This window comes from Poromitra crassiceps (assembly GCF_964638095.1).
Source record: "Poromitra crassiceps genome assembly, chromosome: 1".
Lineage (NCBI taxonomy): Eukaryota > Metazoa > Chordata > Actinopteri > Beryciformes > Melamphaidae > Poromitra > Poromitra crassiceps.
Genome location: NC_139623.1, coordinates 129,228,405 through 129,254,147, shown reverse-complemented (window position 1 = coordinate 129,254,147; position 25,743 = coordinate 129,228,405). Strand labels below are relative to the sequence as shown.

At 42.1% G+C, this 25,743-nt stretch overlaps 1 protein-coding gene across 1 annotated transcript in view; it reads left to right on the top strand.

The window, feature by feature from the left end:
- gabra1 (gamma-aminobutyric acid type A receptor subunit alpha1) overlaps positions 1-25,743 on the top strand; it is a gene marked incomplete at both ends in the record, with an annotated part of 83,250 nt that overhangs the window by 2,274 nt on the left and 55,233 nt on the right. The window contains 3 exons of the mRNA XM_083633076.1: positions 5,003-5,112; positions 6,031-6,098; positions 15,840-16,060. Of these exons, the coding sequence (XP_083489202.1) occupies positions 5,003-5,112; positions 6,031-6,098; positions 15,840-16,060 (399 nt within the window). The remainder of the gene's footprint in view (positions 1-5,002; positions 5,113-6,030; positions 6,099-15,839; positions 16,061-25,743) is intronic.

The following is a 25,743-nucleotide window of genomic DNA, read 5'->3' as shown; positions in this document are numbered from 1 at the left end:
GAAATCGCACAACCAGTCTCCAAAAAATAAATAAATAAACGCTGATTACTTTACTGAGGAACTGTCACCATAAACTGCAGAGCAATTATCACCCAAAGATTTACTGTATAATCCAACCCCCCCCCCCCCCCCCCACACACACACACACACACACACACTTGAAGTCACACACACACATACCCACGCACACGCACGCATGCACACTCGCACGCACACTCACACACACACACACACACACACACACACGCACACACGCGCGCGCACACACACACACACACCTTGGGGGGATTTCAAAGAGACACGGTAATCAGGAAGAGCTAGCACTTTGCTACAGTATGTTGCCAAAGGAAGAAATTGCCTCATAATTAGATATCCGCAGAGTATGGGGAGAGAGAGTGAGAGAGAGAGAAAGAGAGAGTGAGTGAGAAAGAGAGAGAGGCAGCGGGAGAGAGAGAGAGAGAGAGGCAGAGCAAATGTGAACGCCACTGTTGCTGTTCAGATGACCTGTAGATGGGGATGGTGTACAATGTTTTATGATGCAGTGGCCCCTGGCTGATAAACACGTGTGTTCCTCCTATTCCTGACTGAAATACTGTATGCTCCGTTCTCCATCTTCTCTTCCTCCCTTGACATGCACCCCATCCCCCATCGCCCACTCTTCACCCCCCCCCCCCTTCCACCCCCGTTTCCCAAATATGCTGCAAAAATGTCCCTATTGACAAGACATGCAGCCTCACGTCCTTGCATTTCGTGTGAAAGTCAGAAAAATCATGTTACTTTGAATACATATGAAAAATTCGGCCAGTGGGATGATATAACTATGGCCTTCCAGTATACACTTGTTTTAGGGATTTTCTAGAAACAGGTGTCAGCATTTTGATACGAGGCCGATGAATGCAGATCAGTTGAAACGATTTCACCGCATCGGCAGGTGTCTTGACTCGTTTGAAGGAAAATGAGGGGATTTTGAGTCTCAGTTGCATTTAGTGACTTGGTGAGATGGATGGTGTTGGCAGTGCATTCCCCTCTGTCAAGTGTACTTTAATTATTGGTGAACTTGAAAGCGCTAAGGGGCATCCTCGCTTGTTTCCTGTGTTGGTGGAGGCTGTAACAAGAATATGATGTCTCTGGGGGCAGAGCAAAAACTGTTTGCGTGTGACTTTGGCTTCGAGAACGAAATGGAAATGAGTCGAGGTAGAAAGTAGGAGCATTTCTACAAAATGGGGGAAGAGATGTTTTTTAACTCACCTGACCTTCTATGCATGAGGTTTATATATTAACTCACCTGACCTTCTATGCATGAGGTTTATATATTAACTCACCTGACCTTCTATGCATGAGGTTTATATATTAACTCACCTGACCTTCTGTGAATGAGGTTTATATATTAACTCACCTGACCTTCTATGAATGAGGTTTATATATTAACTCACCTGACCTTCTGTGAATGAGGTTTATATATTAACTCACCTGACCTTCTATGCATGAGGTTTATATATTAACTCACCTGACCTTCTATGCATGAGGTTTATATATTAACTCACCTGACCTTCTATGCATGAGGTTTATATATTAACTCACCTGACCTTCTATGAATGAGGTTTATATATTAACTCGCCTGACCTTCTGTGAATGAGGTTTATATATTAACTCACCTGACCTTCTATGAATTAGGTTTATATATTAACTCGCCTGACCTTCTGTGAATGAGGTTTATATATTAACTCACCTGACCTTCTATGCATGAGGTTTATATATTAACTCACCTGACATATGCATTAGGGTTGGCACGATGGACGATGGCATCGACCATCGTGATTGGCCGACCCCCCATCGGCCTCTGAGCCTTCTACATCGGATCATTGTGATTAATTATCTGTTCGAATTAAATTTGTGCCGTTTTGATAATAAAACATACCAAGTCAACTTACCGTGACGCGTGGGGGACGCGCCGGCAGCATTAAACGAGCGCCCCCAGTTCAGACTCAGAGAAGCCTCCCCTCCCCCTCCTCCGCTCTACTGCTTCTCTGCACTGGGTGTGCTTGTTTAATGTCGCTGGGGCGTCCCCCGTGCACGAGAAGTCAGTTCTTTTGTTGTGAAAACTTTTAAGAGAAAGAAGAAACCTCACGTTCTTTCCTGTTTTCAACCCACAGTGAGTACAAGTCTTCAAATGTGAATTTAACTCGCCCGTTTCAAAAGTGAAAGTGAAAGTGAAACACTAGCAATATTGAACTGCGCAGGCTAACGTTAACGTTACAGTCAGATCCTGACCAACAACGTGTGTGTGTTGAATTTAACTAGCTGGCAGAAAAGTGACAGAATTACTGGCGGATATAACGTTAGATTCGCGTGGGCTTTTGAACCTAATAAGAGAGGGTTGAGGAGACTGGAGAGAGAAATAGAGCAGCAGCAGCAGCTAGGCTACTGCTAGCTGTTACAGCAGTACTGCTTGAGCCAGAGCCAGGCGAATCTAACGTTATATCAGCCAGTAATTCAGTCCGTTTTCTGCCAGCTAGTTAAATTCAACACACACGTTGTTGGTGAGTAACGTTAACGTTAGTTTTGCGCCGTTCAAATTGCTATAGTGACAGCCGATGCCCACTTCAGTCGCGTGGCTCTGTGCTGTAGCACAGAGCAGTATTCAAGCCCGCTGGTATCATGTAGAGCTCAGGCTCAGCTGTCCTGTTAACGCGAACGCATTACAGCAACGCATCGACTTAATAAATAATTAATTATTCCCCCAACCCCCACCCCAATGACGATGGCATCGTGCAAAACGATGTTTCACTGTAAAATAATCACGATGGATAAATTCCTGACATCGCACAACCCTAATATGCATGAGGTTTATATATTAACTCACCTGACCTTCTATGCATGAGGTTTATATATTAACTCACCTGACCTTCTGTGAATGAGGTTTATATATTAACTCACCTGACCTTCTATGAATGAGGTTTATATATTAACTCACCTGACCTTCTATGCATGAGGTTTATATATTAACTCACCTGACCTTCTATGAATGAGGTTTATATATTAACTCACCTGACCTTCTATGCATGAGATTTATATATTAACTCACCTGACCTTCTATGCATGAGGTTTATATATTAACTCACCTGACCTTCTATGCATGAGGTTTATATATTAACTCACCTGACCTTCTATGCATGAGGTTTATATATTAACTCACCTGACCTTCTATGCATGAGGTTTATATATTAACTCACCTGACCTTCTGTGAATGAGGTTTATATATTAACTCACCTGAACTTCTATGCATGAGGTTTATATTAACTCACCTGACATATGCATGAGGTTTATATATTTTAACTCACCTGACCTTCTATGCATGAGGTTTATATATTTTGACTCAGCTGACCTTCTGTGCATTTTTTTGTGTTCATGTTTTAATTGGCTCAACAGACCTGAGCAAAACAGATTAAGTATTGCTTTGGAGAATGGCACGCTCGTCACTTCCAAATGAGCGTATGTGAGATTGATGCAAATCAAAACTGTTCATCACATTTGGCAGAGATCAGAAGCTTGCTCTCTGCTTCTGAGAGTTTTCCCCCTCCACTCATTATTTTTTGGCAGATAGAAGGATCTTTGTGAATTATGCGGCATTGGAGGCAGAGAGATGTGGCATTAACCCCTTCACAAATCCGTGTGTGATGCTGTTTAAAAAACAAAGCAGCAGTATATAGCAGCTCACATTCAAAGCTGTGGGATCTGCTTCAATCCTGCATCTCTGTTCACTCTCCCTCTCTCCCTCCCTCCCCATATGCCTCTTAAAAACTCCCTTCCCCGCTTTCACTTAACTTAGCCTCACCTTCCCTCGACCCAATTCTCCCCCGTTATCTCCCCCTCCTCCCCCTCCATTATCTCCATCTTTTTTGCTCGTCTTATGTCTTTTCTTCGGAGACGCTTCTCTCACGTCCCTGTCCCTCCCCCCCCCCCCCCCCCCCTCCCAGTCACCGTCCCTCCTGCCCGGCTTCCTTGCCTTCTTTTGCAGGTCCCTTGCTAACTAATCTTGATGACCTCCGCCTCTCCTTGGAGCATTCCGCTCGCTGATCTTGTTTTCAAACACTTGGCAGTGTTTATTTAGCATGCAATGAAACCAGTGAGGTCTGCCACTGGCGAGGGAGGGCGGGGGGAGGGGATAAGAAAAAAAGTGGGAGATGATGATTTCTTAGGGGCACACTATATGAGAGACTTCCATGTGATTATTCTCATTACAAACACACATGCATGTTTGTGAGCACACACATTTACGTGCACATGCGAGGAACTTGCATGGAATCAGGTATACAAACATACAGTACACACACACACACACACACACACACTCTCTCTCTCTCTCTCTCTGTCTCTCTCTCCCCCTCTCTCTCTCTCTCTAACCACCCCCATCCTCCTGCACGGCCTACCATTGAGATACACAATGTTAATTAAAATCGGTATTGCTGGTGATGAGTGTAGGCTACGTGTTGGAATATTTATGAGTGGAGATGGTGCAAATTCCACTCTCACAATTACTGATTGAGTCGCTCTAAGCATTTTGTTTCATGTTGTTCAAAGAGCAAATTCAGTGAGGCCTTTGTGGTTTTAAAGACCATATTAACGTGTAAATAATGTATTATGATTTGTTTTCTCACTCTGCGTGAGATTGTGTGTGTGTGTGTGTGTGTGTGTGTGTGTGTGTGTGTGTGTACACACGTGTGCATGCATGTGTATGAATATGTATCTGCATGCATAATTCTGCATTCTGCAGATGAAAATAATTGTCACATTTGCAAAAACGACTTTATTAAAATTCTGCTTTTTCAAAGGGAGAATTCAAGAGAATGTGCCTAGCAGGATATTCCCCTTAGCAGTCCACCTCTGTGGAATCACTTGCCAATGCTTCTCATGATCTCCCGCATTGCTCATTGTAAATGAGCAACAACGGAGGCATCATCATACAGGATTTAACAGGACTTGTTCTTCTTTGCTTTGCCAGCTCCGGGCAGAACGGCATGACAGATCAACAAGATAACACTACCGTCTTCACCAAGATATTAGACAGCCTTCTGGATGGCTATGACAATCGCCTCAGGCCAGGACTGGGAGGTCAGTAAAAACCAATTGACTTCACTGAATCTATTTTGCCTTTCATAGTGACAATTTAACATCGTTAGCGATTTGCTAATGGACCTGAATTAGCTGCACGGTCATAATCGGCAATCCCTAGGTATATTATCCAACTACAGTAATATCCATATGACTAAAACTACAGTAATATGCATGTGACTAAATCATATGCAGGTGTGAAGACTGATGATTCATTTGTGGAACAGTGAATAGAGTAAGCATTGTCAATAGAGGCCAGTTGTTGTAATATAACACAGCAAATGCCATTGTATTGCATGGTCTCCCACCTCACTCTATTATGGGATGTCCATTGTTAAAAAATACAGAGACAAAGAGGGGGCGAGAGAGAGAGAGAGTATTATCGTGTGAAGGACATTGAGGATGTCCCAGTGTGATTCAGCAGGCGTCACAATAGAATAAAATGGAGAAATTATGGATTATGATGGGGATCATTCATAAATCATGCTGTCATATTTCAGTTTCAAAAAGAGCACACACACACCCCCGCGCCCTCCTAAATGTATCCTCAGCGGATCCATTTCGGGTATCAGAATTAGTGCACCCAAGCGACACATGTTCAGTCAGCAGCGTACAGCAATGTAAGAACTTATGATGAGATTGAACCAGTGTGTGGACGTCATGGAGGTGACACTGAAACCAATACCAGGAGAAATGTCCCCAGCTGAAATGGGCAGTTTGATGATGCAATTTTTTTGTGTGAATGAGTGTGCTTGTGTATGCACGCGCATGACAGAGTGTATGTTTGTGCCACGTGTCAGTGTGTTAAAAATAAGGTTGAATGGAAGCTATAGCCAGGTGGTCTTGCATTAGCAGGTAGTTAGGGGATAATGGGAGGTGCTGATAGACACTCACTCTCCCAATTTCCTGCTTCAACAGAGCGTGTAACTGAAGTCAAGACTGACATTTTCGTGACTAGTATCGGGCCCGTTTCGGACCACGACATGGTAAGGCTCCTCTCGCCTCTTTTTAAATGTCACTGGTTTCCTCCCTTGTCCCTGTCCTTGCACCATCTCACCTCTCTGGACACACTATGGTCTCTAAGCGGTATAATATCTATTAATTTGATCATTCATCCCATTAACTTTGGATGGGTAAATAAAAATGTCAAATGTGTGAATTGCGTTTACTGCTGCCGAATTCTTAATCGCACCTTAGTTAAATGCCACCCCTGGTCGTAAATGTGATTGCATGTGATTCTAATGTGCATGTCGATATGTGATGAGTACCATGACCCAAACCATGTTATTATGTTAATAATGGCTTGGATTTTTTTTTATAATGGTTTTTTATTTGGAATTATTATTTCAAATGCTGATCTGTATTTACTGAGGATATTTGGGGATATTGCTGTTATATTGTTGTGGATGAAAATTCCTTCAGACATTGATTATTTGGACCCATCACAAATAGATATTAGTGCCTTGGGTGTTTTTGCATGGTAATAAGCAACTGATCTTCAAGGTCAAACCACTCTCAAATCGTATTCTGAGGTTTTTGTTCAACACTCAGATGTTTGAGTCTGGAGTCTAGTCTACAGCCAACAACGTTAATTGTGATTGCTCATTGTGATGTTGGAAATCAAAGATATCATCAAAGCTTAAAAATAATTTATTTTAAAACACTGGACTAAAAAGTACAAACAAGACTTTTCCTTGTATACTAAAATGTACAAACAAACATGTTTCGTGTTTGTTTGTACATTTTACCCCAGTCTTTTAAAACAAATCCTTTTTAAACTCTCTATCACCTGTATGTTTTGAAAATGAACTTACACAGACATTTGCACGCTATCATATAATTTCAATATCACTTTGGAAAAATAATAGTATATCAAAAATGGACCTGCAGTGACAATGGTGAAATTGACTTCTCTAACGTGCCATTTGAAGAAACAGTGGTTTATGTAAAGATGTGTTACAAATCAATGACCTGATCCTCGCCACACTCATAGGAATTCCATTTTATTTGATGCAAATGACTCTCTGCCTCTCTTTGAACAGAAGAAGACTCATGTTATAGGCTAAGTACGTGAAGTGTGTGTACTGTATTTGACATAATCTGAGTTAATTGCGCTGCATTGTCTGACATCCGGACCGAAACTATAGCCTATTATATATTTTTTTCTTTCTTTTGCCGCTGTGTGAAGTCACAGATGGGCAAGGCCAGGAGGAAGAGCTGCAGAAGCCTCCAGTTAGCTAGCGCTGACCCTCATTCCCCATCCTCCACTATTACCTTGAAGTCCTGCTACAGCTAATAGTAATGATCTCACACGGACAGAGAAGAAGAAGAACAAAACGACAGACCACACTGTACTGTCATTTCACTGACTCCCTTTACTCTGTGAGGCAGTCGTGTGGAACCATTAAAATCCACTCTCAGCCACAGTCATTAGTTGACTTTAAAATGAAATGTCTTTCTAATTTAGCATCCGATACTTCGTTTTTGTGTCAGTATAATTTAGGGTTCTCAAACTTTTGTAACTGCAGACCCACTTCTGATTGTTACAACATTTAGAAGGACCACCTTCCCAAATAAACAAGGGGGGGGGGGGGGCGGCATAACGTGACAAAAATGATTTTTTTTTTAACTGGGCCGTATGTGTGTTAAAGTCGAGCTGAACCCAAGAATGACTTTTCTTTTCTTTTAGTTCAAATACCTGGGTATGCAGTGCACCTATTTTAATAATGTATGCAAAACAAATCACAACAATCTAATTACTTTAGTTTTTCAAGATTTCATTGATAACAGTAATTTACAGTTTGCTGACGTCACCCAGTACTATCAAATTTCTACCCCATTTCAACCAATCATATCACGACATGCAGCTGTCAATCAAATCTTCATTTCTGGATAATTTTCTCTTCCAAATTAAGTCGAAAATGGCGCCTAGTGCCTCTCATCTGGCAGAATTCCTATCCCATAAACTAACTACTAACTTGGCCAATTGTTAGAAACATGAACAAAAAACAAAAACTATAATCTCTAAGAATGCAAAGAAATGTAACTGGCTCGTTAAAACGCGCATTCCAGGGATATCGTATCGTTACAGCAGCGATAATGGCGCGCGCATCCGAGAGCTTGGTTGTCAGGGGTTGCACCTCGGAGATTCCAGGCTGACGTGCTGCACTCTCCGCTCGGCAACACGAAGGCAGCTGGCTGCCTGCGGGTCGCTGACATCCACAAAAGGCTCTTCCCGAGGGGAGCGCCACGAAACATTGAATCCCACTCGATTTGGAGGCGGAACATGCCAGGATTGGCCAAAGCCCAATCCAGTCCCCAGAATTGTCAAATAAAATCATCGACATGATACTATGACCTGCCTCTCAACCTGTCATCTTAGACAAACTATGTTTTCAGTCTGAAACGGAGTCATTATGCACGTGACGAACAGGTTCAGTTCGACTTTAATGTCAGTCAAGTCAGCTGCGTGGTGATATTCAAACATAACTGGTCATTGAAAGTATGCATTGTAATTTGTTGTGCTTGTTTTTTATTGTTTACACACACCTAATGATTCGGTTCACCTGAGTGAAAAACCAAGTCGAAAGAAAAACATTTACACGCTAAAATGTTGTCTTTTGTTGAGAAGTGAAAATGTCGCTGTCAAAAGGCAAAAGAAAGGTTGATGACGACGAGCACAGACAGTTTGAGAAGTGGGAGAGTGATTATTTTTTCGTCAAGTTCAAAGGGAATGCCTACGACGAGTTTTAGGGCCATGCATGATGAAAAATAAAAATTACAGGAGGATTGAAATTTCGTGAATAAAGTCGAGATTTCATGAATAAATTTGAAATTTAAGCACCAGGCAGAAGAAAAAATAAATCCAAGGAGCAAGTTTTTTTTTTTTTCTCCTCAAGAATAAAGTCGAAATGTTGAGATTAAAGTCGAAATTTCGTGAATAAAGTTGAAATAATGTAACCAGAATAAAGACGAAATGTTGAGAATAAAATCGAAATTTCATGAATAAAGTTGAAATACTGTAACGAGAATAAAGACGAAATGTTGAGAATAAGACCAGACAGGCTAATAGCGCAGCCTCGCTGGTCAATTTGGATTCCCAGGGGCACAAGTTAACACGTTCACTGCCAATGACGTATTAATCCGTCAAAAAAAATCCAACGGTTCACTGCCAATGAGGTATTAATACGTCAAAAAAATAGTTTTTTTTTTTTTGACGGTGGGACGTTGATCTAACCCTTTTACATCTCTTATATAAGTATTGGACGTGTACAACGTGTACAACCCATTCCACCGACCCACTAAGTGGCGACAGTGCTTTCCTGACTAGAGGAAGGCAAGCAAAAAGCAGTGTGACGAAGCCATTCTCATGAAAATGGATTGGCGAAAACGCTTTCGTTTTCGCGCTGATTGCTGGCGGTGCGGGATTGTACATTTGCATAATAGATTACGGGTGCGGCCGCGCAGACAGGCACAGGACAGCAGCAGCAAAGCAGTGAGACTGGTGACAAGCTTGTGACACGGCCGCTGCAGCCAAGAAGAACGCCAGTTGGAAGCAGAGGGGGGTTTCCTGCTGTTATGGAGGAAATTACTGTTCAAAACTATTGTTTAGATGTCTGACGTCTTACTGATGCCAAAAATGAATGGTTAAAGTGACTGTTCTATCGAATTTCACAAAAAGCCGTTTATTCAACTGCTAATGCTTACATAACTACTAACTCTACAAACTAACTCTTTTAGACAGAGAAAGCACACATTCTATTAGTTCTTTTGAGATATTGTGTGTTCACAAAATCTTAGCAGAAAAGAATCCTCGGGTCTTGAAAGATGAGCCAGAATCCTCAAAAAAAAACCTCTGGCAGAACCTACCTACAGTAAAAAAAAAAAATGGCTGCCAGTGAATGTGTTAACACATTGAGTGCCAGCCATTTTTTCAATCCTGTAGGTAAGTTGTGCCAGGGTTTTTTCTGAGGATTCTGGCTCATTTTACAAGAGCCGAGGATTATTTTCTGTTAAGAATTCGTGAACACCAATCATCTAAAAATAACTAATAGAATGTGTGCTTTCTCTGTCTAAAAGAGTTAGTTTGCAGAGTTAGTAGTTATGTAGATATTAGCCGTTGAGTACAGCATGGTTTCAGAGATTTTCAGAGAGTTTGGAGATAAATGGATTTTTAGAACCACCTCACGTGCCTGTGATTATGGGTGGCCTTGTCTCCCACTCTGTGCGCTCGCTCTCTCTCTCTCTCTCTCTCTCTCTCTCTCTCTCTCTCTCTCTCTCTCTCTCTCTCTCTCTCTCTCTCTCTCTCTCTCTCGAGAGAGAGAGAGAGAGAGAGAGAGAGAGAGAGAGAGAGAGAGAGAGAGAGAGAGAGAGAGAGAGAGAGAGAGAGAGAGAGAGAGAGAGAGAGAGAGAGAGAGAGAGAGAGAGAGTGTGTGTGTGTCTCCAAACTCCTCCCTCCGTCTGTGCTGCGGAGTGCTCTGCTGCTGGGAGTTTGCAGCGAGTTGAGCAGCCTCTCTCCCTGGCAGCGAGTGTGGATAGGTCTCACTGTCTCTTGGGTTTGAGAGCCCCGATTAAGCCCCGTGCGACTCTAGGCTTTATGCTGCTCACCCAGTCCATTTCTGGAACCCCCCACCGCAGCAGCGCGAAGCGTCCCCGCCTACAGTATGAGAATGAGGCTCGTTCGTTTCTGACTGTAAAATCGCCAAGCCATTTCCGCGGGAGGCGGCTGCTTTTGGTCCACGGGTCCCGTGGCTGTGGCTTTCTCTCTGTCTCTGTCTGGAGAGAACTGTCGCCACTTAGTGGTCGGTAAAATAGATTATACACATTCTCTTGCTCCAATAGTGATCTCGAAGATGTAAAAGGGGTTGATTGATGTCCCACCGTCAAAAAAAAAAAAGTTTATGTAAGACGAGATAGCTCGTCTATGGCACTTAACCGTTGGATTATGTAAGACGAGATATCTCGGCTATGGCACTCAACGTGTTAACATGTTTTAAGGCCAGAGGCTAAAAGCGCAGGCCAGGCCCCCACCACCAGGCTGCCACTATACCCAGGCTATAGAGCCCCTCTCCCGGCCCCAGACACCCAGGGCAACCACCCCCACCTCCAGGCTGCCAAAAAACTGAAAAATCAACTCCATCAAAACAAGTTATAGGAGAGCACCGCCCACAGTGTGTAGCCTATACTGTACATAGCTCATTCTCCGACTCAGTCAGTGGTAGACTATATCCTGAGTTTCTGAAGTGTTGCAACTGTATTGATCGCAATGCCATATTACTTCAGTTTATCGTACCCACCCATCCATATGCCAGAGCGCATTGGGACCTTTGCAGTGACAATGCCTGTGTCTTTCACTGTGAGTCTGTGTCCTGTGCCCTGTGTATTTTCATTTAAATTGCCATAATCTCGAGATTGATCATTCACAGATGAGCTTGTACAACCAAATGCAAACGTCGGGCCGTGCATTGTGCAATATGAAGACATTGGGATTCAGGTGTGTCCAAACGCCCATCCGCCGTGCCCGTGCATAGCCTACAGCATAAATTATTCTTATTGCCGTTATTAAAGCAGCTACGAGCAAGATTTTCGATTGTTATTAAACAGTATAATTATAATATTGATGCATCACATCTTACCTATAATAGTAGCAGAGACCAAAGCCGTGTGAATCGGAGATTGCTCTCTTGATGATTATAGAGTCTGTGTCTGTCTACCGGTGGGCCGGATAAACCCGGGAGTGAAACGAAACGGTTTACGGCAGCTGCCTGCCTTCACCGATGCATGCTGCGGTTCAGCAGCATGCATCGGTTTCTCTTTGATCACGGCTTTTTCCTCCTGTTTTCCGGACCTTTCTGTAATCTGGAGAGCACTGTCGCCACCTACTGGGTCGGTAAAATAGGTTATAGACCTCCAATAGCTACAATATTTGTACAGGAGATGTATCGGGCATTGATCCACGTCCCACCGTCAAAAAACGCAATTGACGACAATCGTCGTCTTTGGCACTCTACGTTAGTATTCGAATTGACGACAACTGTCGTCATTGGCACTCAATGAGTTAATATGTCAACAGAAGTTAAAATAAAGTGTCAGAATATTTGTAATAAAATCAGAACAAACACATTTTCATTTTTAAATCAAGTTGTGTGTTGTATTTGCAATGTCAGGCTATTTGATGCAGAAATTAGGGAAAAATTAGGGAATGCACCTGACCACGCCCACTAATAGCACTGCGCCAGGCCATAAATGCTAATTTAAGGCCAGGGGGAAGATAGAGCCCTTAGACTATTGAGCAGTGACGTTTTCTGAAGTTAAATGGTAACAATGCTAATTTTTGGCACTTACCTTTACAATGTAACATTGAATTACTGGATACCAATGGCGCTCCGGTGGTAGTTGGTGCATTAACATGACCAGTTGATTTTTGATGCATAACTATGTAATTACAGGAGGGGAACAATAATTAAACAGCTATCACTCATTTGGCAGTGCAATATCTTATTAAATAATATAACAATTACCATGCTCTTACTATTGGAGGTGTTGTTTTAGAAAGCCAGACAGCATCGCCACTCCAGCCACTAGATCAGGCATGTCGAAAGCAGATAAAGAAAACAGCTGCGTGGTGGTGGTCTGACTTCTGACACCAATCACCCCCCCCCCCCCCCCCAGCCCAGTCGCCAGAAGATGAACCCAAATACATTGATGACACTGATGAAGCACATCTGCTAAACGCGTTGTTCTGACATCTGTTGCCAATAAATTATGTATCTTTGAAAGACGGTCTTCCTGCAGATTTGTGGAGTGTGAGGTCCCCCTCTATGGACTTATATCCTGATAAGTTTGTTTTTTATCCAGTACATTGTATATCATGTTTCTATATACGTTATTATTACAGTTATAAATGTCATAGAGTCTAACTGTCTCATATTGAAATATGTCGCTGGCACCTAACGGTGTAGGCTATAGGGTGGGATTGGTGTACCTGTAGTGTCCTCGTTTTGCAAGTGAGAGAGTGCATGTTCGACTCCCAAGTGAGGCACATTGTGTTTTTACTTTCGGTTTGAACCTCAACCCAAACCTTAACCATATAACCTTAACCAAGTTGCTTGCCTAAACCTAACCAAGTTGTTTTACTTACCTAACCAAGTTGTTTTACTTACCTAAACCTAATCAAGTTGTTTTACTTACCTAAACCTAACCAAGTTGTTTTACTTACCTAAACCTAATCAAGTTGTTTTACTTACCTAAACCTAACCACTTACCTAAACCTAACCAAGTTGTTTTACTTACCTAAACCTAACCAAGTTGGTTTACTGACCTAAACCTAATCAAGTTGTTTTACTTACCTAAACCTAATCAAGTTGTTTTACTTACCTAAACCTAATCAAGTTGTTTTACTTATCTAAACCTAACCAAGTTGTTTTACTTACCTAAACCTAATCAAGTTGTTTTACTTACCTGAACCTAACCAATTGTTTCACTTGCCTAGACCTAACCAAGTTGTTTTACTTACCTAAACCTAACCAAGTGGTTTTACTTACCTAAACCTAACCAAGTTGTTTCACTTGCCTAAACCTAACCAAGTTGTTTTACTTACCTAAACCTAATAAAGTTGTTTACTTACCTACATCTAACCAAGTTGTTTTACTTACCTAAACCTAACTAAGTTGTTTCACTTTCCTAAACATAACCAATTTGTTTTATTTACCTATACCCTAACCAAGTTGTTTACTTACCTAAACCTAACCAAGTTGTTTTACTTACCTAAACCTAACCAAGTTGTTTTACTTACCTAAACCTAACCAATTTGTTTTACTTACCTAAACCTAATCAAGTTGTTTTACTTACCTAAACCTAACCAAGTTGTTTACTTACCTAAACCTAACCAAGTTGTTTAACTTGCGTAAACCTAACCAAGTTGTTTTACTTACCTAAAGCTAATCAAGTTGTTTTACTTACCTAAACGTAACCAAGTGGTTTTACTTACCTAAACCTAACCAAGTTGTTTCACTTGCCTAAACCTAACCAAGTTGTTTTACTTACCTAAACCTAATAAAGTTGTTTTACTTACCTACATCTAACCAAGTTGTTTTACTTACCTAAACCTAACTAAGTTGTTTCACTTTCCTAAACATAACCAATTTGTTTTATTTACCTAAACCCTAACCAAGTTGTTTACTTACCTAAACCTAACCAAGTTGTTTTACTTACCTAAACCTAACCAAGTTGTTTTACTTACCTAAACCTAACCAATTTGTTTTACTTACCTAAACCTAATCAAGTTGTTTTACTTACCTAAACCTAACCAAGTTGTTTACTTACCTAAACCTAACCAAGTTGTTTAACTTGCGTAAACCTAACCAAGTTGTTTTACTTACCTAAAGCTAATCAAGTTGTTTTACTTACCTAAACGTAACCAAGTTGTTTTACTGACCTAAACCTAGCCAAGTTAATTCACTTGCCTAAACCTAACCAAATTGTTTTACTTACCTAAACCTAACCAAGTTGTTTACTTACCTAAACCTAACCAAGTTGTTTCACTTGCCTAAACCTAACCAAGTTGTTTTACTTACCTAAACCTAACCAAGTTGTTTTACTGACCTAAACATAACCAAGTTGTTTTACTGACCTAAACATAACCAAGTTGTTTTACTTACTTAAACCTAACCAAGTTGTTTTACTTACCTAAACCTAACCAAGTTGTTTCACTTGCCTAAACCTAACCAAGTTGTTTTATTTACCTAAACCCTAACCAAGTTGTTTTACTTACCTAAACCTAACCAAGTTGTTTCACTTGCCTAAACCTAACCAAGTTGTTTTATTTACCTAAACCCTAACCAAGTTGTTTACTTACCTAAACCTAACCAAGTTGTTTTACTTACCTAAACCTAACCAAGTTGTTTTACTTACCTAAACCTAACCAATTTGTTTTACTTACCTAAACCTAATCAAGTTGTTTTACTTACCTAAACCTAACCAAGTTGTTTACTTACCTAAACCTAACCAAGTTGTTTAACTTGCGTAAACCTAACCAAGTTGTTTTACTTACCTAAAGCTAATCAAGTTGTTTTACTTACCTAAACGTAACCAAGTTGTTTTACTGACCTAAACCTAGCCAAGTTAATTCACTTGCCTAAACCTAACCAAATTGTTTTACTTACCTAAACCTAATCAAGTTGTTTTACTTACCTAAACCTAATCAAGTTGTTTTACTTACCTAAGCGTAACCAAGTTGTTTTACTGACCTAAACATAACCAAGTTGTTTTACTGACCTAAACATAACCAAGTTGTTTTACTTACTTAAACCTAACCAAGTTGTTTTACTTACCTAAACCTAACCAAGTTGTTTCACTTGCCTAAACCTAACCAAGTTGTTTTACTTACGTAAACATAAAACAAATTTGTTCTACTTGCCTAAACATAACCAAGGTTGTTTTATTTGCATGTAACATTGGAAAGACAGCAATGTTTTCAAATTACCCCATTTTGTTTCAAATTTACGTTGAGATTGTAGACCTAAAATGCCACATTTCAGAAACGTATTTTGCAGACATTTTGTTTCAAATTTATGTTGATATTATATCCCTGGTTTTTAGACATTTAAAATGCTAACATTTTGGCTATTTGGTTGCTCTCCTTCACTTTTCTCTTTGTTTCTTTTTCTTGTTTCTTTCTGTTCTGCTGTTCTCTGTGTATCTTTCTGCCCTCCGTCCTCCACCAACAGGAGTACACCATTGACGTGTTCTTCAGACAGAGCTGGAAGGACGAGAGGTTAAAGTTCAAAGGCCCCATGGCCGTGCTGCGTCTCAACAACCTGATGGCCAGCAAGATCTGGACGCCTGATACCTTCTTCCACAACGGCAAGAAGTCTGTTGCCCACAACATGACCATGCCCAACAAGCTGCTGCGGATCACAGAGGAAGGGACACTGCTCTACACCATGAGGTACAGTAAGCCAACATGGTGCGCTGCTGCCATCAACGTTTCAACAGACTCAAACACTAAGGGCCCTATCGTTGTACGGCGCTATCATTTGCGCTGCCTTTGCGCTGCCTTTGTGCGTCCCTTATTGCTATCTTCCCAGGGTCTAAGCTATCGTCTGCCTCCACCGTCCAGTTTTGCGCTGTGATGACACAGGTGTAGGCGTGGCCCAGGCGTGTCGGTGGGCCTCTAGCCTATCATGTGTCTCGGGCAAGTGTCATTAAGCGCTGTGGGGAAGATACTGTCGGTATGTGCCGAACGCAAAGAGAGGTTTGGGAGTTGCCGTTCCAAAATAGGCATTCCAGCGCAATGTGTCAGAAAAAATTGTTTGTCTTGGTTTTATTAGGCTACATAATTCCCGACCATACAGGTTTGTGGTGTGAGGTAACAATAGATTGCTTTTGAGAAAGTTGAGACGGTGTTGTGCCAAGCTGCCTCTCCCCACCCTGGCCGGCCCAAAACACCCAGGGCACCGACCCACACCCACCCCACCACCAAGCCTGCATACCCGTCCAGCTCCCACCTTCTCGGGGGAGAACCCCCTCCAGTCCAGCACCCGGCGCACACAGACTCCTGCCCTGCCAGACCCTCGCTCCCCTAATCCAATTCAAAACGCATCATTTTTTCGCACAACACCTGTCCGGCCAGTACAGTAACCTATTTCCCTGCAATTGCATGTAAGACCAGCTTCTCCACAGCGCCGATGGCAGCTGAAGTCCCTCTTGCCATCAAGCAGACAGTGACGGAAGCATGTGTCTTTATGTGCGCCAAGGGGGAAATGACAGACTAAATTGGTGGGATTCGATGTATATTAATAGAAACAAATAGAAAATAGCTGATTAATAAAATGTGTGCTGGTGGAACGAAATTCAACTTCAAATAGAGCAGCATGACTCATCGTGGCTCAGTACGCTGCGCAATTACGCATGCAGTATAGGCCCGGAGCGGAGATGCAGGAGAAGAGAGCCCGAAAAGGAATATACAGTCCATACAGTCAGACGTTTGGGCAGCAGCCTCCTTCTCTCTCTCACTCTAGTTCCTCTGAGTGAGGAGGAAGCTGCTGACGTGACGCTGTGGTTTTATGGGCATGACCACACCTCCACAATGCTTTTGGGCATAAACACGCCTATACGGAGATGTGCGCCGAGATGACGTGAAGCGCACCGGGCCGACACGCCCACAATTAGGGCTTTGCGTGGCGCTATTCCAGCGCAAAACGGGCGCAAACGCAAAATTACCGCCGTCGGGAAGATAGAGCCCTAACTGTGCGTTCAGACTCGGGCAGTGGCATCATTTCAGCAAAAGCCAAGGTATGGCAAGGTAGGTGGTGGGGGGGGGGGGGGGAGGGCGAAATTCGTGGACATTTTTTGTGAAATCGGTTGTGCAATAGTCAATTTTGGTGAGTTATTTCTATATGCAATTCAGTTATGTGACATGTATAGTAAACATACATTTTTTTAATTATAGTGAATGGTATAGCCTACACGTAGTGTTAATTTGTGTGTGTGTGTGTGTGTGTGTGTGTGTGTGTGTGTGTGTGTGTGTCTATGATTTGCTTCACTGACTCACAGGCTGTACAAACGAATGCTGTAAATTGTACAAGGAACCCTAACCTCTAAAAATATTAATGTTTAGCCTGCAAATGCAGTTACATTAATGTAGCCTATACTTTGTGTTAAACATGACCAACACACTACAGCAGTAAAAACAATAATAGGCTATAGCCTATGGTGTGATTAAGCAATATAGCACGAGAACAAGTGTGTTGTGGTGAATATATCCCGCTGATAAGCTGTTATCCCACGAGGCCGCAGCCCGAGTGGGATAACAGCTTATCAGCGGGATATATTCCACAACACACGCTGCTCGAGTGCTATATTGCTTTTATAAAACGGTTTCCAAGTATAATAATATAATAATAATAATACTATAAGTCAGACTGGCATGGTATTCTGATAGAGTCAGTTGAAACACTACTGTAAGGCGGGACCTCTAGCAAGAAGATAGACGTGCGGGTGATTTGATTGGATCGTTCTGGAGACTGAAGTCGACATTGGCCAATCCTGGCGCTTGCTGAGAGCTTTTTGCAAAGCCCGACACCAGAGCCGTATGCCGACACCAAGTAACGTTACGTCTTATTTAGAAATGCGGGGTTAAGAGTGAGGGCGCGCGAGAGAGGGGTTAAGACATTAGCCTGCGTCTATTCTTGTACAAAACATCATTTTCTGCGAAGTATTAGTAAAGTTATAAGCGAAGATCGATTCACAAGGATCTGAAAGCTGTCTCCGCCATTTTGTTTTTGAGGTAACCAAAGCCTAAGAGAGTTGCGCCATCATGCATCTGGCTGCAAGCGAGTAGCTTTTTGTTTTGACACTACTGTAAGGCGGGACCTCTAGCAAGAAGATAGACGTGCGGGTGATTTGATTGGATCGTTCTGGAGACTGAAGTTGACATTGGCCAATCCTGGCGCTTGCTGAGAAGCTGAGAGCTTTCTGGAAAGCCCAACACGGAGCTCGAGTGCAGCGCTGCCTTTTAGTAAGAGAGTTGCCATGGCAACCAATAACCCATGGCCATGGGTTATTGAACTCGGTTACTGGAATTATACAATGGCTGTGAACCAATCAGATTGCTTGATTTGAGAGAGCCGTTTTATAAGGAAGTGTAACCTCTGTAAACAGCTGTGTTACACTATGGTAATATCCCTGCCTGCCAGAGAATACTTTATTGTTGTTGGAGTGTTTATTTCCAAATAAGCTAGCGTGAACAACAGTAATGATATAAAGAAAATCCTTATGATTATTGTCATGATATTGATTTCAACCGATCACCCAGCCCAATTCTTGGTAGTAGACTATACAGCTCCCTGGACAGAAATGCACCAGCTGCCCCTGGATACAGTAACTCTGTCTACAAACTATGACCACCAGTCAAAGACTTTGCAAGGTAGCTACTGTATGCTTAACAAACAACATAATTGGTAGAATGATGTAAGTAAGGAGATCTGCTTATTGCGCACCTCCTTCGGCATCTGCGAGAGAGCAGGAGAGAGAGAAAGCAGAGGGGAGGAGAAAGAGAGGGGAGCGCACCGCACGTGTGACCGCTCAGTCTACTGAACATAATGCCATTCCATTGACTTTTAATTGCGTTTCATTGACTTTATCATGGGCCGTTCACTGTACTATGTAAACAGCGGTGCTCTGAGCAGCACTCTGAGTATGAACACCTCGACCCAAGCGTGAGTGTGCTCCCGGTTTGCAGAGTTCCGCCTCGTGCGCCTTCCTGGAGTATGTCCTAAGCTTAACGAGCAGATGCAAGTTTTTTCCCCATGTGCATATCTCTCTCTCCGCTTTGTTTCTCTTCCCCTCGCTCTCTCCTTCCCTCTCTCTCAAATTTAGCTAGAAGCCAAGGTATGGCGGCTGCCATAGCTTGCCATACTGAATTGACGCCCTTGGACTCGGGGCACAAATGAGGCGAATCAAGCGGAATTTTGCGGTGCTAATCATGCCAAATTTGCCTCATTCGCTCAAATTAAAATCTTTCAACTTTCTGTTCTTTCAACAATTTGCAGGGTCAAACTCGAGTGAGATTTTCGCCCCCGGGCTGAACGCACACAAATGGCCCAAGTATGCCCAATTTTCATATGAAAATAAATACGTGTAACCGTCTTTCACATTGGTATTATGTTAAGTAATACATCCACTAGTGGGCAGTAGAGAGTCAAATGTGTGAATGTGTGTGGTACTGCTCCGTGTCATCCCTATCTAAGCTTTCAGAAAACTTACGGACGCAGAGTACAGACAGAAAGCTCCATCCGTATGTGTATCCATATTTAACATTGAGCATAATTGGGCCTTAAAGGGATAGGCCAACTTTGTGAGAGATTCGCCTATTTGCCATATTGCCCATACATAAACAAGTTAAACAATGCTTTTACCATCACTCTCTGTGCAGTGCACTGTAAGCTACAGCCAGCCAGTTAGTTAGATTCACAAATGAATGGGAGTTACCGGTACAGCTCCATACCCCTGTTCCAGTCACCAAAAACACACATTCCAACAGTGCCAAAAAGCTCAATGTACACATTGTCACTCGGGTACTCACCACGTGATGAAATAATTATCCAAAATGCGGAGAAATGGTAATTTTCAAAGCTAAATAGATAGCCGGAACTACTTTCCAAACATGGCCGCCAGGCGCAGTGATTAACTGAACTAACAGAGTATAACCAAAGTTACTTCCTCATTTGCCATGAGGCGCTATGTGTGCTCTGTGTACAGCGCCTCATGGCAAACGAGAAAGTAACTTGAGTTACTCTTGATTAGTTTGCTTAATCTTTGTTAGATCTCGGTGTGTGGATTTAGCCTACTTCAAAAATGCTTGTTTCCTGGATTATTATGGTGCCTTCCATTGAAAGTTGGGTGTCAGAAGTTCTGACGCAGTATTTCCGTGTTCCGCTCTAAATGCGTTCGAGTGCAATTGCGCGGAAAAATACAAACATGGACGGCTAGTAGGCAACCGCATGCTTCTATCAAGCACATAACACAAACACTACATAAAGTGAAACATTTGTGAAAAAGTAACTGCGCACTTATCACCATGTGTGTCTATTTCTGCGGCGCCATGTTGATTGTGACGTCAGAGTGTCTATCTCGGCAAACTCAGGCTTGGTGGATGCTGCCTGACCATTCCATTGCACTTTTTCCTGTCGGAGGTAATTTTTTCCGAAATTGCGAGTGCAATGGAATGCACGGTTATTTCATCGCATGGTGTTTCTGGCACTGTTGGAATTGTGTATTTTGGCCGACTGAATGGGAAGGGGCAGCTGTACCGTTAACTCCCATTCATTTGTGAATCTAACTGGAGGGCTGTACCTCACAGTGTACTGCACGGAGAGTAACGATAAAAGCATTGTTTATCTTGTTTATTTATGGGCGATATGGCAAATAGGCGAATCTCTCAAAACGTTGGCCTATCCTTTTAAGAAGATTTTGAGTCTTGAACACCCAATGTACACCAGATGCGTTACGGCTGCGTTGCGGATCTGGTAAAACTGCCGGATCAGACTCTCACCCATGTTAATCCCTAAGCCTATTTTTCAACTCACCTGCCGAAAATGACATGCCCGAACTGAATGGAGTATATCTCCAGAACTACATGGTATTTTCTGATTTTTTTTTTCAAAAGCTAGCCAACACCTGTGAGATTGCTGTAGAAGTGTCAGAATCAATTACAAATGTACTGTATCAGAGTAAAATCAGTTAGAACATGGCAAAAAATTAAAAATTGAAGCTCTGCCCAAAAAAACACACACTATTTTGGATGAAAAGCACCTGAGAATCATGGGTTGGCAGCCAAATTCTTCTATGGAGCAGTAGACTAATATCTTATGAGTGCTTGTATCAAAGCAAATCCTTAGAAAGTGAACCAGAGCAATTTTACAGATGATTTACTACATGTAGGCCCAGGCGGACCTGATCTGGGCACATTTTGGGCATCCTGGGTGCCATTTGACTTTTCTATGGTAGAAGACTGAAAAAAAAAAATCTCCTCTTTACATATCACTATAGGTATTCAGTTAATATGCGTTATGGTTTGGATAACCCTCAAGCGTTATATCAGTATTTTTACTGTGTGAAATGCATCAAAAGGGCTTCTTCAAATTGCATGGAAAGCCTGGGGCGATACGCAGAGGGATATCTCGGGAACCCATTGGCCGATTTCGATGATTGACACCTCATATGGAAGCGTCAGAGCCAATAGAATCGACGTGAACTGAAAGAATTTACGTCAGACAGTTTTCCAGGAAATGGCGTTGACTGAACCCAAAGCTCGTGTATTCTGTGAAGATGACCACTCCATGTCAAAATGCTTCAAGATGATGAAGAGGCATTAGGAGTAGCAATTAGGAGCGTGTTTATGAAGTCAAACACAAATTTTGATTTGAAAACAGCAAAGGTAAGACATAACTTGTAGTTTTATCTGTAAAACGTTAAACACTGGTGTTCTTTGACAGCCTATGTGAGTTGTCATCTCTCAGAGACAAGCTATACCTCTTTGGAAAGAGCAGACTATTGGCTTTCGAAAGCCGTCTCGTTTGGAGAGAAAAGATTCACTCGCAAAAACAAATCACCACATAAACGCAGGTATGCACCGTTTTCTTGTTTTTGCTACATGGTGATATTGTTGCTTGGGGTTGGAATTATTTTTCGTTTGAATACAAATGCTTTTCAGAGTTTTGTAGCCACGTTTCTTCCCGACATTTTGGTGTGCTCTGTGTCTCACTCAGTGCTTCCTAGGCTGCTGTAGAGCGTCATTTGTGAGATATGACAAGTGCTCGGCCCGCCGCCGGGCCCGCTAGGGGGGAAGAGGTTAAAGGAGAATTTCGTTTTTTTTTTACCTGGATCCCTCTCCTCACATTAATTATTATCTGATGACTCACCCAGTGTTCTCCGCAGCGTTTTTGTCCGTCTTAGGTGTTGTTTTGAGATCAATAGTGTGCAAGCCAGTCCTAGAACGGAGCTCCGTGGGGGCCACGTAGCAGCGTGCTTTTCATCCATGTAAATAGACAGTTTTATTCCTGTTTTCGACCCATATTGTCAGAATCTGATCCCTAAGGAACCATCAGACTGCTAATTCTCCCCCGGGCTCTTTTCACCGGTAGTTACAGGCATCCCATTTCCCCCTGTCGGGTCAGTGACACCAAATCTCATCAAGTCAGTCCACAAAAGGCATATCTTTGAAGCCAAAGGACCAGGTAAAAAATCTTGGCATTATTATTGACTCTGATCTAAATTTCAACTCCCACATCAAGCTTATAAGAAAATCTGCCTTCTATCATCTAAAAAATATAGCAAGGATTAGAGGCTATTGGCTCTATCGTTGCAGCGGCGCAGTTTCTAGGCCGAGCGCCAGCCGCAGCGCAAAGCAGTGGGCGTGGAAAGGCGCACTTGATATCTTGGTATCGGCGCTAAACTCAGCCTCAACCATTATAACCACGCCTTTTAAGCGTAAAATTATGCATTGTCCGCTCATTGGAGAATTGCAGGGAAGAGACACACGCTTGCCTTTTAAGCTCCAATTCCTGGACAAATCCGGTAAAACCAGACAAAGCCAAGGGCTCCGCCGCCCCCCCCTCCCTTCATCCGGTCTGTCTATCTCCATATATAGGCTATTATTCCATATTATTATGCTTCTCAAAGCAATCTAACTGCAGTTAAAATACTGCAAGCATGTAAATACCGTAAAATACCAATTATTAGCCCGGCGTTAATTGACAAAATATGTAGCCAGACCCCGCGTCAATATGGGACCTGCGGCAGTTTGGGACCTGCTTTAATTATTTTTGTACAAAAATATTGCTCAGCAAAGATTGTAAATAGTATGAAATTGTTTATTTAAACCATTTATTTTAATGAGTTGGCTACAGTCAGCACCCCACACGATTGCTTGTCTATGGGGAGAGCCGCGCCTCCCTCTCAGCGCAGCAGAGCACATTGCATGCCAGTTCTGGCCTGTACATGAAATCAAATAAAATTTGAGCTGAACTGTGACCTACCGGTATTTACCACTAAACTTTCTCCGCTGAAGGTGAGAGAACATGATCATCATGTGAGCAGATTATTTGTTGCATGCGCTGCCTCCTCCGCTGTTCATCACTCACGGAGCACCCTCTTCAGTAGCGCACATGTGAAAGAGCGGTGAAATACCAATTAGAAGCGGACTTCTATGCCCGCTGGCAGGGAAATATACCATAGGCACATTTCTCAAAATAATTATTACACCAGAGATGTCGGTTTTAGTGTATAAAAATCTTCAGGAAATGCCTACACAATTTTCAGAATCATCAGATGTTGAGGGAAAACGAATTTTGATCAGCAAGTTTCGTGCATGTGTTTTTTTTCCTCGTTGTTCCCGTTTCCTCGTTGTTCGTATTCTTCATCCGATTTTTCTTCTTCGTTGTGTTTGGGAGATGCATTCAACAGGATGTCGCAAAGGTAAAAAGAAAACATTGAAAAAACTAACCGGGCGTCAAATTGGGACCTGCTTTTATGTACAAAATATGTATCCAGACCCCGCTTATATATGGGACCCGCGGCAATTTGGAAGTCGGCTTCTAATTGGTATTTTACGGTACATGCCTATAATGTCAATTATCTGAATGAAATAATAATACATATTAATTAGGAATATTAGTAATATTAGTAGCCTAGCTAATTTCGGGGGGGGGGGGGTAATAAAACGTAGAGCTATATTACACATAAATGGGGATTATTATGATAGCCTAAACTAAATTTATGAAACTGCATTACAGCTTCACCCAAAGCCTGAGAAGGGTTGCAATCTTATATTCTATTGTATTCTAAAGTATTTTTTTCTATATATTGTATTCTCCATTCACTTTCCTGTCCCCGGTGCACAGAATCCTGCTTTAGGCCTGCTTTTCAAAAGCGCAAAGCGCTAAAAGTAGGCCAGGTCGGAAGATGGCCGGAAGATACGAGTACGCCGGTATTTAGCGCCGACACGCCCACTTTGGCGCATTCAGGGACTCCGCCACGCCCATTCGGCCTAAAGCGCATTTGGCAGCCTAAAGCCTATTGCTATTTTCCCGAAACAGGCGCAAGGCACGTTTTTTTGCGTTTAAGGCCCGTTTTAGCGCCGAAGGCCTGTGGGAGAATAGGGACCTATATGTCCAAACAAGATCTTGAAAAACTAATTCATGCTTTCATTTCTAGCAGGCTAGACTACTGCAACAGTCTTTTCAATGGTCTTCCCAAAAAAGCTATTAAACAACTACAGCTCATTCAGAATGCGGCTGCTAGAGTTCTAACAAGAACCAAGAAAGCTGAACACATTACACCAGTTCTCAAATCCCTGCATTGGCTGCCAGTAAATCTTAGAATAGACTTTAAAATTCTGCTAATAGTTTACAAATCTCTCAACGGGTCAGGCCCACACTACATCTCTGAAATGCTTCTACACTATGAACCATCCAGATCCCTGAGATCTTCAGGCACTGGTCTACTAATTGTCCCGAGGACCAAATCAAAACATGGTGAAGCCGCGTTCTCCCACTATGCCTCTCATAACTGGAACAAACTCCCTGAACACATTAGATCTGCCCCTACTCTGCCTATTTTTAAATCCAAGCTAAAGACCTTTATGTTTACTCTTGCTTTTAACTGCTACTAAACTACTGCCTCTCTCGGCCTGTAATTTAAAAAAAAAGATTCCTGTACATTTCCAACAAATGGACTGTGCATGTAATAATAATACTGAAGAATGCCTTGTAACTTATTTAAAACAGAAATAATGTTTCATGTTTGTTAATTTGAGTATATATTTTAACTAAAACTGTCGGCTGTGTTTTTTATGTGTTTTTTTATATGTGCATTGCTTTGCTGCTTGTTTTTTCGATTATTTTTTTTGTAAAGCACCTTGAATTGCCTTTGTGTATGAAAGGTGCTATATAAATAAAATTTGACTTGACTTTAGGAATACGTTTTCAAAATAAATTTGAGAAAATGTCACAAAGCTGCGAGAATACAAAAAAGGTCAAAATAAAAGTAAAGTTTCGGTGATTTCAGTTGAAGCAGTTGAAGTTGCATCAGCTGGACTTGACATAGCCTGAAAGTGCATTGCTTCTTCTA